Here is a 13802-nt window from a genome sequence, read left to right as displayed (position 1 = left end):
AGACCGTTTGTGATGGTGGGACCGGAGACCAGGCAACCCAACGGCGTCCCTGAACCGACCAAATCCTGCACGGGCATCTGATACTTTGCCAGTGACGGAGCGTTTTATAGCACCCTTTAATTGCGGCTCCCTATCATCCAAAAAGGTACCTGGAAACTCAATCGGTCTTCCAGAACATTCAGTTTCGAGACTATGGCGACCAGAAGTCTGATCAGATGCAGCATCCCTTTTTCTACTAGTCCATTTATATCCACCACGGTCATCATTCGTAAAAACCATCGAATCGTCGCCAGTAGCATGGCGGAAAATATCGCTTCCAGTTTTGCGTGGCTTCCCATGCCAGAGCCATTTCGGCCGTTCGCCACTAACCAACTGAACAAATCGGTCCATGTCAATGGTTTCAATTTCTGCGATGCCAGCTTTGGCACGTCCGGCAACCATTCCAATGACCATCTCGCCGCCTTTGCCTCCTAACTCTGCAACAGTAGATTTTACTGCGCGAGGAACATTCCAGCCATCACCACTGGCAACCTTTGTAGTGACCCGATGAAGTCGATCCAGAGTCTGTCGGTCGAGCCTGCGAGTTCTATCAAGTTTCTGGGATTTCTGAAAGCTCTCTATTCCTCGTTTTAAAGTCGCCACATCAAAAACGTCCTTGGAAACTGGAGCACCATATGCATGAAGACGGTTCCTCGCCCCCATCACCGTCCCAAGTAAGGCAGACACCGTCGTTGGACCTAGGATTCCATCGCTTGGCTCGATGTTGAAAAAGTCGGTTCCAATGTCAGTCCACCAGTCGTTTATGGCTTTCTCTGTCACGTCACAGAGTAAACCATCCGCGTACTCAGGGGCGAGCTTATCAAAAATCATCAACGCCATCTGGCATTGTTTTACCAGCTCCATGACTGCCGAATATAACGGCACTCGTTCGCTCGTCCTGTATAATTGGTGGAATTTGGCTTGCGTAGCGGCACTAGGCTGTTTGAGATTCATACCAGCTCGTCCCGAACATCCAAGGCGTTTCAGATTCTCGTTCACAACGAAATCTTCTCTATGTCTCTTCACATCGCCATGGGGTACGAGAATTACAGTCAATGCAGAGGGAAAACTGCTCAGATTCGTCACCATCAAAATACCAAGCGGAGTTTCTCGTTTTCGCGAATGAAATTGGGCAACAGCATCGAAGTAAACTTTCAATCGGGGGGACCACGCATTTTCATCCGTTGGAATACTAAGTACAGCTACTATCGCAGTGTTTGAGGGATCGCCCGTGTATGTGTTGATGACGAAGGTAGGATGGACCCTTGAGCACGCCCATTGCTCAACAATGTAGATTTCATAGCCCGTCAAGGTACGTCGCCGGTCCAACACTATTGTAGACGGGTCCTCCTCCAGGTATCGAAAAGCAACAGGGTCTGTAAAAACGAACCTCTGATGACCCTGCTTAGGCGAATCACATTTGACTTCGGTATGAGGAGGTGTCGAATAACCTCTACCGACGCTCCTTTCATCGGGTCGAGGACTCACAGCCTGTGGGGAAAAGGCACTAGGGTCGCTGGGATAGGCCATGGCAGCTTGTAAACAGAATATGAACTAACGCGATATGCTGGGGTCCTTTTGCTAATAGATATATTAAATGATCAGTGGAACAAATTTTTGCCCTAGGAGCTTGTTGGATTGGTCAAGTGGTGTTGTACTGCACCTCTGCTGTATCTGGAATGGCTTTAGCAGGCCAGGACTGAGCGAAATAGGAACCGTCCGCCAAAAAGGCCATTATCGGTTTGATGGAGGATAACACAGTCTGTGGCTAAACATGGGAATCCTCAGAAGCTGTGGTTAGTCCGTGAGAACCAAATACAACAATAATTGGCCCTGTTGGTGTTGTAGTTAGTGTGCTCAAGCACCGACGTCACATGTGGCTGACGTTGTCACCAGACCGGGAGGACTAACTTACCTAGGTATACCGTATCATGGGGAATTGCCCTGTAGAGTTTAGCGCCAGTCTCCGATCGCAACGTCGCCGCTTTCTGGACTATATAAATCCCCTCCCCCCGCCGCTCGAACATCCTCTCTCCATCGTCCCTATTTTCCCTTTCTTTCCTCATAATTCTCTTGTCTCGTGTGTGCCGTGCCCATCCCCTCTTTCCCCTTGGGCCCCACTGCTAGTGTCACCTGGCCCGGCTGTGCCGCAGCTGAACCGTTCTCGACATGGTGACCATGTCCACTTTCCCTTCGTCCCAGATGCAATTTCGCCTCACTACCGTCAAGTTACCCTAAAACCATGCACAGACTGAGGCCCGCTACTGGGATATCTAGTCTGCCCGGGACTGTGGCTGGCTGAGGTTTCCTGTTCATTTTGTTGATCTCATTTTCTTGTCGCATACACGACGAGCTAATGCTCTAGATTCTATATTTGATGTTTTGGGGTTCTGCACATCTATCCTATCAACGCTGCCAATCCCATCCATCCTGTCTGTGCCTTGGTGCTTGTTGTTGTCCTTAATCTCTCCCTTCCGCAATCGGTCGGCAAACCCGATGTTTCTCACCTGTGGTGCACGCCGGTGATGGGCGGCCTCTACTCGTTGAGATGGTACGCCAATGAAAAAAATGCCTCTGCATGGCAGAAACGGTATCTGCCTTGCTGCGCCGCGGACCATTACACGTCAGGCCCTGGCCAGAGCGCAAGGTCTGGAAGGTCTGGTTGGTTGCAAGGGTGACATGTCCAGACGAAGAAAAAAATCTCCCCGACGATTCAAGCCTCGCGGCGTGGCCGATGCATGACGTGGACATGATCCAAACTGCTCCAGTGCAAGTGAATTCTCAGTCACGCTATTTTCTCTCTTGACCAGCAGCAAGATACCGAGCTGACAAAGATAGATGTCCACTGGAAAAGGGGCTTCAGCCTCAGCCTCCTGGGAGCTCAAATCGACCAGGAGAGAAAGGGGCGATGCGACAGTGATGCGACGTCCGAGTTTCCCCATTTTCCCGATCCGCACTTCGATGATTTAACGGATGGTCGCATGACAATTATCTAGCACCCCGTCAGTCAGTGCTACAGTTTAGGAAATAAAAAGCGAGAGGGGTTACGATCTTCCCTTGCTTTCTGCGTGGACGGCGGCTGGCGTTGCATGGTGATATGTGACACTCATTTTCCTGCCTTGTTTTACGAGGATTTGGCCGACCTCCCCTCCGTGGCGCCAACGTTCCTGCACCATGGCGATTTCTTCCTGCAGGGACAATGTGGTGGAAGCGAGCAGGTAGAATGGCACCAGCAGGATTTCTCTCATTCGCCGTGTTGAGATCGTCGTAAACATAAAAAGGTGCCAAATTCCCGACCAAAATTGTCGCTACAAAAAATATCAGAGCACGAGCACAGCAAGCGCACCCCAGATCCCATCATTGCAAGCAGCGATTCCAACTCAGACAATGACACCCTCTCTGCCGGAACATGCTGCGGCACGCGAGATTCCAAGTAGGTACAACGGCCCTGAGTTGTCGGTACAAAATCTATCAAAATCTGATCAGTATTCGAACAAGAATCCTTGGCAGCGAGCTTCTATGATCCCCAGAGGTCGCCTAGATCAAGTCCCCCGACTATGGACCAACTTCTGTCACAATTTGTCCGCCCGAGCCTTCCTCGCTCGGCCGACGGCGAACCTGGATCGTCACCGGACAACCCGATTGATCTGGATGATAGACCGGATGAAGAACACGACACGGAATTTCTCATTGAAGATCGAGAATCGTCACCCCTTGGAGGCGACGCCGAGCGTGAGTGCGATAGTGAAACTGGTGATGGAAGGAGCAGGGAGGCAACGTCAATTCGGGACTTGGAAGGGGAGCCGCAGACGCAGCCACAGTCGGGATCACGGCCAACAGGATCCCCCCAGCCAGTACCAGAGCCAGAGCCAAAGGCGGTCATTGCATGCGAACGTGAGTTTCCCTGATAGCTGTGGGCTGCAGAGGGCATATATTAATGGATACAGGAGGCCTCGGCTGCGTTGGCAGCGGCAAGGAGAATGTTGAACCATTGCCGCCACGGTCCATTTCCGGTGCACTGCCAAATAACATCTCCGAGGACGGACCCTCGAAGGAAACCCATGCCAGAGTCGGCGACTCTTTCGCACCCCACCTTGAGCCAGACACAAGCGGCCCCCATATCCTGCTACATCGTGAGGCTAGGGAAGGGCATCTTGAATTTCTCCTGTGGGCGCCCATATGGCAGTCGGAGGATGAGATTGCGAAGGTCCATCCGGATCAGCTCAAGCGATACAAGGAGAGGTTGGGCGTCGGGCCTGCAAGAAGGGCCTCTCAGGCGAGAAAGCGAGCACGGTCCCCTTTTCCAGAGCCTAGGAGATCATCACGTCAGAAAAAGGCGCGGCAGTGCTAAGTATAGGTTCTGTCGAATGGGAGTCAGCGAATTACTTTTGTTTCATTGTTGTCTTGTATGCTTGTCTTGCCGCTATATCTGGCTAACTTGAGGTTAGAGGATCTGAAAGGTGAGGCCTTGTATTTATCCGGCTTGTATTGTTGAGTGATTAGAATCTGCCCAGCCAACACTGAACGCTATATATATGATAGTCATATTGGATTACATCAAGTACAAAAATTCTAGCGGAGCACTGGTGACCCGATTCGGTCGCTAGTCAAAATGTCCAATTCCACCCGGTTGGGCAGCTGATTCGCTGCCTTTCTTCCTCCAGTTGCTCTGGCTTCCTGCGCAAACAACTTGTAAACGCTGAAGAGGTTCGTCCAGACTGGCAATGTTTTGTAGCTGTGCCAGCTTCTGAAGAATGCCTGCCACACTAGAAAGGATTACATTATAACTTCCTAACAATTTTGCGTTTTTATTCCCGTGTTTGCTTCCCATTCATCACATAAAATTAGCATACCAACAAGCACAATCACTGTAATACATAACAGAATTCTAAGTCCAGATCATTTGATGCAAAGTTCCATGAATATCCATCATATCCCATTCATCCCGTTCTCTATGCTTTGTTGTTATCCCCCCTATAATTTCTTTAATGGTGAGTAAGTCAACACGGGTGTGTATATAGGAAATAATTTCTTTGATATCTACAATTTTCCCAACCGGAACAGTTATTATTGACTTTTCGTCAGGAGGAGCGGATATCATGAGATTATTTGATATAGGAATGAGGCTCATGGGGCCCTTAGCCCAAAACCGAGTGTGATCACCTATTCTCAAAATTTTTGGATTTTGAGGGCTGCCATACAGATCAGTTCCATATTTACCCATTTAAGGTAATATCACACTCACATCTGCCTTACCTGCATGTAGTATTGTTTTAATCTTCGAAGCATCCAGAGGCTCCATGCTTTCCTTCAGAGTAATCAGGTGTCGCTCGCCATTCAGTGACTTTATCGGCATGTTGTTTTAAATAATTAAGTTCGCCTTCGCATTCTGGAGGCGAGGGGGTTCTTCTTTGTTTCGGTCGGCATGTTGTTTGGAAGATACATGTGAGGCGTGATAATGAAGCGTAGGAGACTTCTCCCTTGTGATCATTAAGCTGGATTACATTAAATATCCCTCAGCTGCCGACATGCTAATACAACCAAACCACTTAGACGTCCCACAAAAAGCTTAGTTGGCGATACCAGAATATCTGAGCCTTGAACCATTCTTCTGCCCCAGGGAAAACCCCATTTCGCGATGCAGTTTCATATTTCTCCACTGCTATCATAGCAGCTTGTCTTTTACCGTGATGTATGTATGTATGTATAGGTTTAACGTCCCGGAGAAAACACGGGCAGCGCCCGTGTTTCAGAAGCCTCCCGAAGGGCATGGAGACGTGCTACGCTGGAGAGATTTCTATGTACACAGAGAGAGAGAGAAAACAGAATCCAGGTGGCAACTCTTGAGAAGACTCAGCTCATTGCAAAGGATTTTTCTGAGCTGCGCATCCACTTCTCAGATGAGCTAGACGATCATTTATGCCGAAATGGACTGCCCTTGTATGTGAATATACAAAGTCAAATTTTGCCTCAGCTGAACTCGCGACCCCGATATCGTATTGGCCTTCGCCCAGTTGGATTATTGGTCCGACATTGTTGGAATCAAATCCATTATCCGCAATGTGATCTTCGAGATAATTGTATTCATCGTCGGGCGCTTTCAGGTCTATAACCCTCTTACAGGGGCGGTCTTGTGGCCAGCAAAGGCGGACAGTAATAAGTTTTCCCTCAAATCAACGGATCTACTTTTGCTCTTAGATAGTGAAACTTTTTATATCTAAGGTAGCAACTTACCCGCGGCGACAAGGAGGTATTGAAGGCATTATCACGAGCTGAGCCTGGTTCCTGTCTCTGAGACCTGTTAGCGCAGGCGTCAACAACTGGAAATATTTATCCATACCATGTTGTCCAATATTTGAAGCCTGGGAAATTACAAAGTTTCGCATTCAAGCAGGGTAAAACTGAAATAGAGGCATTAAACAGATATTGATGTCTGGGGTTATTTATTTCTCTTTGCTTCTTCATAGGGAAGTTTGTTCCACGAAATGAGGTTTAGATCACTCTCCACAGAAGGAGCATGTTGTCGAACCACAAAGTGCCAGGTTCTAGACCTCAAGATAAAGCAAGCCAATGGTGAGGGACAATCGCTGAGAGGCTTGCAGGTCCGCGACTTTTAGTCTACAGATATGTCGAGCTTACAGAGGGCTTGCAGATCCCGCGACTTTTAGTTCACTACGCTGCATCAGAACCTGGAGAATGGGATAATATTTGATCTCCTGTTTCGCCTATTTGACAAGGGCTTGCAGATTTGGCGACTTTTAGCCTAGAGATGTAAGCTACCCTCCCACCAAAATGCCATTGAACAACTTCGTCGATGCTGAGCTAAGTTTGGTTACAGGGGCGATTGTGAAAATTTCGACGTCCAGTACGATGTTGAAACTTTTGGTCAAAGCGTGATGGGTGATTGGTACTACATTCTATCCCCGCAGCGCTAATATCTGGAACTGTTAACAGCACAATCAATTATAATTTTGTTAAGACATCCTCGCACACGACCTCCGAAGAGACTGGCTTATTTAATTCTGGTCAATTTTAAGCCAAAAATGTAGGGCCGGTGATTATCCCTTTCCTTCCTGCCTTCACCCCGTTTCAAGCGCACCGCTAACCATGCAACATATACGCATCCATTACCCTGTCCAGGGGGCGATGTTACTTTCAGGAAGCTCTGGTGGTCATGTTAGGGTTTAAACAGAAATATGGCTTTTCCAGTCGCCGTTTGGAGGAGCAGATTGAGATACCATCGATTCGCTGTCTTCGTATCTGCATATGCAGGTGGTTGGGATGTGAAGCTGACGTGCCTCCAGAGAGCTCTAACAAAAGAAGCCCTCTGCTTATGCCAGCGGCTCCCCATCCTAGCCAACCGTTTATTGAAACCCCGATTTCATCTAACATAAATAATCGGCGATTCGTTATCCCATTGCATATTGTCAAATCTATTCTCATATCTGAGCCCGCCTTTCGGAGTACCTAATTGTCTTGTTCTGCACACATAGTAGCGAAACATTTGCGAAACATTTGCGCTTCACAACCATGGCAGTTCTATATGTAGCCATTTACCGGCCCACAGACAACAAAGGCACCTATCATTGGGCGCTCTTTCTCGAGGACGGCCAAGATCTGACAATATCCCAAGCCTGGGGAAGCCCGTTCTCCTTCAAGTACGATGAACGCAAAGCGGATCCAAGGAACTCCAAACACCACGAGGAGAATATATTTGTAGCCGAAATCGATGACACGCAAGGCTATCATGAGACGGTTCGCGCACAGGAAATCAATAACGAGTTACTTAGCTGGGGTTGCCAGCAGTGGGTACTCGAGGCGCTCGAGTCGAGTCCCTGAACGACAGCGGCATAATCAGCGATTATGCACATGCGGAGGCGAAAGAGAAGCTCGATTTGATCTTTGGAGAAGAAGCTGACGATTAGCTGGTAAGCTCTAATACGCCGGAAATCAAGAGAGCTAAGAACTGACTGACTTAGAATACCGCTGCTTCCAAATATATGGTCATCACTCGTCTCCATTGGGCGTGGAAGGATGCTGAGAGCTGGGCGGAAATGGTTTGGGGTTTGGGGTGATGTATTTGAAAATAGGGCAAGGTAGTCCATGACCGTGTGGTTACTCTGCAAAGTAGGCGTACCAATGATTTGTTCGCTGCAACTGAAATAAGCATTGTCACTACAAGAGTTTCTGTATATAGTTATCGATAGCCAATTCCGCAGTATATTTGCCAATACCCTTTAGTGGAAGGAAAAAGAACCAGTCGCCTCTACGAAGAGGGAACATGGTATTAAGAGCCTTTAAATACTCCCAATACTCTGGATAAGCTCCGCCCATTTCCCAATCAATAATTCCGGTGATTATTAGACCTCCATGTTGAGCACGGCTCACCATGATATTTCTTGGATGTAAGTCTCCGTGTGTTAAGACGATGCGATGATCTTCCCGAAGCATGGAACGGACAAACTCCACGTATGGTTCCGTCTTGAGCGGGTCAGGATTTCCCAGGAGGAAGGCGTTGAATTGTCCTTCATTTTCGATGTATTCTGGGCTGGTCCGCGTCCACATCCTCGTATCAACGCAGCGCGGGGGATTCCCAATGCCCAGATATCGGGAAGGAACCGGAAGGCTTCTCAACTTCTCCATTATGGCGTTCAGCTGATCCTGGATGCTACGCTTTTCCTCATTAGACAGAGAATCCCATTGCGTATCCAGAGTTGTACCTTCAACAAAACTCATGAATATGTATGTCCTTTTTCCGATGGACATCGCCCCAAGAGGCCGAGGAGCGGGAATATCATGGGACACTTTCCATATGTGGTCAATAACATCGAAATCCGATAGAGGCAGATCGATGCCGGTCTTGACAACGACTTGTTCACTCAATTGGATAACAGCCAACAGAAAGCGCTCCCAGAGAACTTTCCCCTTCAGTAGCGCTTGTGAAAGACCGGCGGAGATCAAAAGGCTCTCCTGGCCACCACCAAGGAGTAGTTGAACCTCAGGCGCGAGAGGTCGGTGAATGATAGGTTCGTCTGGCGAAACTGAGAATATTTCCGCTCGTCGTCTAGAAATCGCCGCTGTCATCGCGTTGCCGTGATGTTCACTACTACCTTGAACTTAAGAATCGTCAGTGTTTCCGTCTGTATTATTTTAAAGTGAAAGCGGGGATTACCTTTTCTTGCTACACAAGTTCTCCAGTTGCCGCCGCTTAAATGGATACCGACGTCCCCATTTTGTTACGACTTGAGTGAGATCAACCCACTCTTTTTTAGCCAACTTGCTTTGCAATTCAGCAACAAGCGACTGATTTAAATGACTGTAGCCTTTGAGCAGATCTCCATCATGCAACTTTGAATCCTCGTCCACACTTGTTGCATCTTGAGCAGGACGCTTGTTGGCCGTCGCAGGTACCATAACGATATGGCTAGATATGGGGTCGGGGTAACTGAACGTCTTCAAGGGTTTTAATTTTTCGTATCAAGCGAAAGGAGCAGTTATCCAGGGATAGTTGACGCACAGTACTGAGTAGTATTTTGATTAACAATCCGCAACGACGCAACGTGCATCGAAATTGAGGCCAAAGATTTTGAGAGATTCCCCCGAGGAAAATGCTAGATATAGAATGTGTTGGCCCTAGGCTGCCTATCACGGACTAGCGCACCGCACATATATCCGTCAGCTGCCGACATGCTAATACAACCAAACCACTTAGACACAGGTTATGACCCAGATTGCTTATTTTTTTTATTAAATCTTCCACTGCCCATCTAACATCTTGTGAGCTGCTACATTGATCAGCAGAAGGGATTCTGATGAAGTCTAGAAGAGCCTTGATTGCAAAAAAAAGATATTAAAAAATTGATTGATATAAAGGGAAGAATGTCTTCTAGAAATTGAGCTACCATGGGGATGAATACTCCAGCTAGCTTATCTCAGCGAGCTCAGACCCTCTATGGCTCCGGTTGCAGCAGCATGACACTAAACTACTTTAATTACAAGTCATGTGCTCAGAGCAATCCGCGCCAGAGGGTCTGAGAAGAAACGGTTCATCCTTCTGTGGAGATTGTTGAGATTTTCATAGATTCTTCAAATTGTTCAACTTTGACTTTCAATTACATAATCATCATACATATTTGATATTTGTGAACCACCTTAGCTTGTAGCTAAAGAAAAGAAGAATATAAATATATAATTTTTATATTAAAAAAATCAATACTTAATATAGATGTATCTTGTTGACAATGATCACTTTTTTTCTGATTGAAATCAAGTAAATAGCAGATTGTTCCTGTGTTTAAAAAAAAATGAGTTGACTTTGAGGTGATACTTCATATCTAAGAAATGGGAATATGAAAATAAAAATTGATACCATCGCGAGAACATTGATTTTCCTAGGTTTCAAGGTGGTACAGAGATGCTGAATAGATGGAGTTGGTTTGGTATTCTCACCCATGTCTAAGGTATTGTCACACCCTTGGTTGTGCCAAGGCTGTGTGGCGGCTCCGCACGGCCCATCGCTTCTCTTCGGATAATCTCATCTATCCCATGATGTCATGCAGATGTCTGAACTGGTTTTCAACCATTTTATGACATCATTCAGATGCAATAGAAGAGGATCTGATTGATGGGATATGAGAATTCTGTTTCTATACAGAGTCAGTAGATTTCTTCTGACAGATCAATGCAGCATCACTGTGAAGCTGCTTCAGCTACTCTTGCTTATAAAGTGAGGAGAGAATGATTGTCTGTTATCTATATAGAATAGCTAGATGCTGGTGTTCTATTTCAGAAGTCAGTGATTTTGTCTTTTATCTTTTAACAATAAGATATCAGAGTTATCACTGTCCTCATACAATATTCTTAGTGTGCTGAGTATCTCTGATAGTTCAGTGTTTGTATAGTATTCTACGAGTTCGCGGTTCAAGTGAGATAATCAAGCTCATTCATAAAGCTTCCCATTATATACCATCCTCCTCTGTGCCGCTGCCGAGTAGCAACCGCCTCGGCGCCGTCACATTACAGGTATATAATAGGCTCTGTCAACAAAACATCTTTTCTCATGCACTGCTACCTAACATCAGTAGTGTATCTTCCCCAGCAAAACATCATCTAGTAATCCTTGTCACCAATAGGCTTTTGACCAGCCACGTGAATTGGATTGCGTCGAGGTTGAAACTGCTTTGCGTGACGTAGCTTAGTACTGTTCTTGAAAAATACTTTTGCGTCACATGCTTAGCGAGGCTACCATTAATCACCCCTCCCAAAAAGCACTGGAGCCATGCACTTGCCCCTCCACTTTTAAATGCACCAGACATTCGCAGGTGACACATTCATCTCACGCTTTCCCCGACACAACAGCCTCGTTAGATATACTGTCATATTTCATCCAGAGAGTGCCTCGGAATTTACTGTCGACTGAAAGTCTAATTTCTTCGATCAAGTCTTCCACCATCGACAGCTCTACGTCTCATACTGCAAAGGTAGAAGCCACTACGCTGTCCATAGCTTCTTCTTATTCTTATTCTTATACCGTGTACTATAGGCGATATTCACGTTCCTACTAGTCGCATTATATCTCCTTTTGACAAGCAACCGAAAGTGCGAGGTTCTTCAGGTAGATTTTATTGTTGATCATGGGGGTGAGATAATTCAAATGTCCATTTTACTCCGAGTGAATTAGCTAACATGTATCTCTATACAGAGAGGTGACGAAGCCCTTGCTGGGCGAGAAGAAAAGGATATTCCGAGCCATCGCTTCCCTCCAGATAATACCAAAAAACGGACGATATACTTTAAAGGCGAATATCTCTCGATCTTCAACGAAAAGACACAACACCGAAAAACGTTCGAAGAAGACATAAGTGAATATAAGGAATATGAGGTGCCTGCTGGGTATACATGCTACATCAGAGCAGCTAGCGTATATTTCAAACTCTAGGAGGAAATTGCACGTTGGACCGCGAAGACATCATTCAGAAAATACCCGTCATTGTGACCACACCAGATAGTAAAAGAGACATCCTGTGTCTCATCCTTCGGAAACAAAGTAGCCAGGCATCCTGTCGTGTCCATTTCTTGACTTCTTTCCCATTTCCATAGCCGGCTATTCTCGACGGCTGTTTTAAACGGCTCCGGCAAGTTAGAAATGCTGCTAGCAGGCGCGTTCGTGAACATGGACTTCATTTCTGTTAAGACTATTAGTAGCACATATATATAGCTGAAACTTCTCCTTACCCCTCTTTTCATTGGATGGTGAATCAACCGCTGTCAGTATCTCATGCCGTGAGGGAGAGTGATGCGCAGTATCATAATCCAGTATGGAATGCCGCCTATCGCCTGGAATTCGCCTTTGGTCCGTCTCCATACGTATGCGTTTCCTTGCCGGCTCTTCCTCTGTAAGGTTCCGTTCAGTTGTAATGCACCGCGTCTCGATATCATGGTAACCTGCATTTTGATCAACTTCGCAGCAGGCGAACGGTGGCAGAAGACTCACTGTTGAGAAATGATATTATATTTGGTCGTCTGGGCGCGTTTGCCAAAACCTTCCTTATCTGCTCTCGTGCGACCCAGTCGCGAGGAAGTTCTTGCACAGTCAAATACCTCCGCACGTTGTTGAGAAGCCAGTCGTATTCTTCAGCTGCTAATAGGGCTAATCCGCTGCAAGATATCATAGAGAAGATTGCGGTCTGGCAGCCTAGCTTCTGGAGACTAGCCCAGCGAGAGTCTCCTTGACCATCCCGCTTAGAATCGTCTTCTGACAACTTTTTAATATTGTAGCTCAGCGCTCGCATTGGTAAAGCTTCTCCACGTCGTACGAGTCGAGCAACTGGCCCAAGTTTCTCCAAGACAGCGATTTGGGTTGCAAGATGTGAAACCTTGGCTTTCAAGGACGTAAAGGTACCTTCGCCATCGCAGTGGAATTGAAACGTCTCGGTGACGAGTGCATCCAAATTTGAAAGAATTCGTTGCGACATGGTGGTGTCCATTGCATGGCGAAGACTAGGCGCAGCGAACGACAACTTCTGTAGTTAAGTATGAGCATGTGCATTTAGCCTTAGAAGCGAACACGACATTGCGGGATTGATTGAGATTAAAATTAGCAACATGGGGAGCGATGGCCAATAAGATCCCGTACGACTTTCTCAGAAGCCCAATCAGTTTTAAAATCGCATATGTGCAGTCATTTCCAACTTCGAGTGCATGCGTTCGCTTCGAGCCAATCAAGCCGATATTAGATTTCAGCGTACTAATGCGGGGTTGGTTTATGACTAAGTTTGAGCTTGTAAATAGAGACCTTAAAGCGAACACTGAAAGGCGAAGCTCAAGATGGACAGCTCGTTCTCAATCTCATAACTCTCCAATAGGAAAATGCAGTAGAGCTTGGTGTGGACACTCAGCGACTCTTCATTCGCTACGGCTCATTACCCTATCCACAAAGGGTTAGTGCTCTAAATAAAGGGCACAGTTTTACATTCGTCCGAGACTGCTCGATCTTGATGCATACACACAGCTCATCCACTCTTCATTGGTTATGGCTCATTACCGCATCCGCAAAGGGTTAGTGCTATCCCCTCGTCTGGCCGCGAGGACACAATTAGCGTATTTTTTAGCGTGTACATTAGCGTATTAAATACGCGAAAACTACTGGATTATATGAGAGATCGGCCCGTATTTGCATGTTTTAGTGTAGTTTATGTAATCTATTGATCTAGCCCTAATTAATATCATTTGGAATGGAACTCCTTCCAACATCCTCTCTTCAA

The 13802-nt window shown here is 46.6% G+C and overlaps 3 protein-coding genes across 3 annotated transcripts in view; 1 reads left to right on the top strand and 2 right to left on the bottom strand.

Annotated features, from left to right (window-relative positions):
* HCAG_03588 (conserved hypothetical protein) overlaps positions 1-2066 on the bottom strand; it is a gene marked incomplete at both ends in the record, with an annotated part of 3075 nt that extends 1009 nt beyond the window's left edge. Inside the window, 3 exons of the mRNA XM_001541440.1 lie at positions 60-1415; positions 1852-1872; positions 1955-2066. Of these exons, the coding sequence (XP_001541490.1) occupies positions 60-1415; positions 1852-1872; positions 1955-2066 (1489 nt within the window). The remainder of the gene's footprint in view (positions 1-59; positions 1416-1851; positions 1873-1954) is intronic.
* A 1360-nt stretch (positions 2067-3426) lies between these two features.
* HCAG_03587 (predicted protein) lies at positions 3427-4646 on the top strand (the record flags this gene model as incomplete). Its single annotated transcript, XM_001541439.1, has 5 exons — positions 3427-3472; positions 3550-3933; positions 3987-4281; positions 4483-4499; positions 4582-4646. 5 exons carry the CDS (start codon positions 3427-3429, stop codon positions 4644-4646), a joined length of 807 nt encoding a protein of 268 aa, XP_001541489.1.
* A 3568-nt stretch (positions 4647-8214) lies between these two features.
* HCAG_03586 (predicted protein) lies at positions 8215-9728 on the bottom strand (the record flags this gene model as incomplete). Its single annotated transcript, XM_001541438.1, has 3 exons — positions 8215-9145; positions 9212-9463; positions 9706-9728. 3 exons carry the CDS (start codon positions 9726-9728, stop codon positions 8215-8217), a joined length of 1206 nt encoding a protein of 401 aa, XP_001541488.1.
* Between the last annotated feature and the right edge of the window lie 4074 nt (positions 9729-13802).

Source organism: Histoplasma capsulatum, genomic scaffold (genome assembly GCF_000149585.1).
Source record: "Histoplasma capsulatum NAm1 scaffold_3 genomic scaffold, whole genome shotgun sequence".
Taxonomy (NCBI): Eukaryota; Fungi; Ascomycota; class Eurotiomycetes; order Onygenales; family Ajellomycetaceae; genus Histoplasma; species Histoplasma mississippiense.
This window is presented reverse-complemented; position numbering and strand designations above follow the sequence as displayed.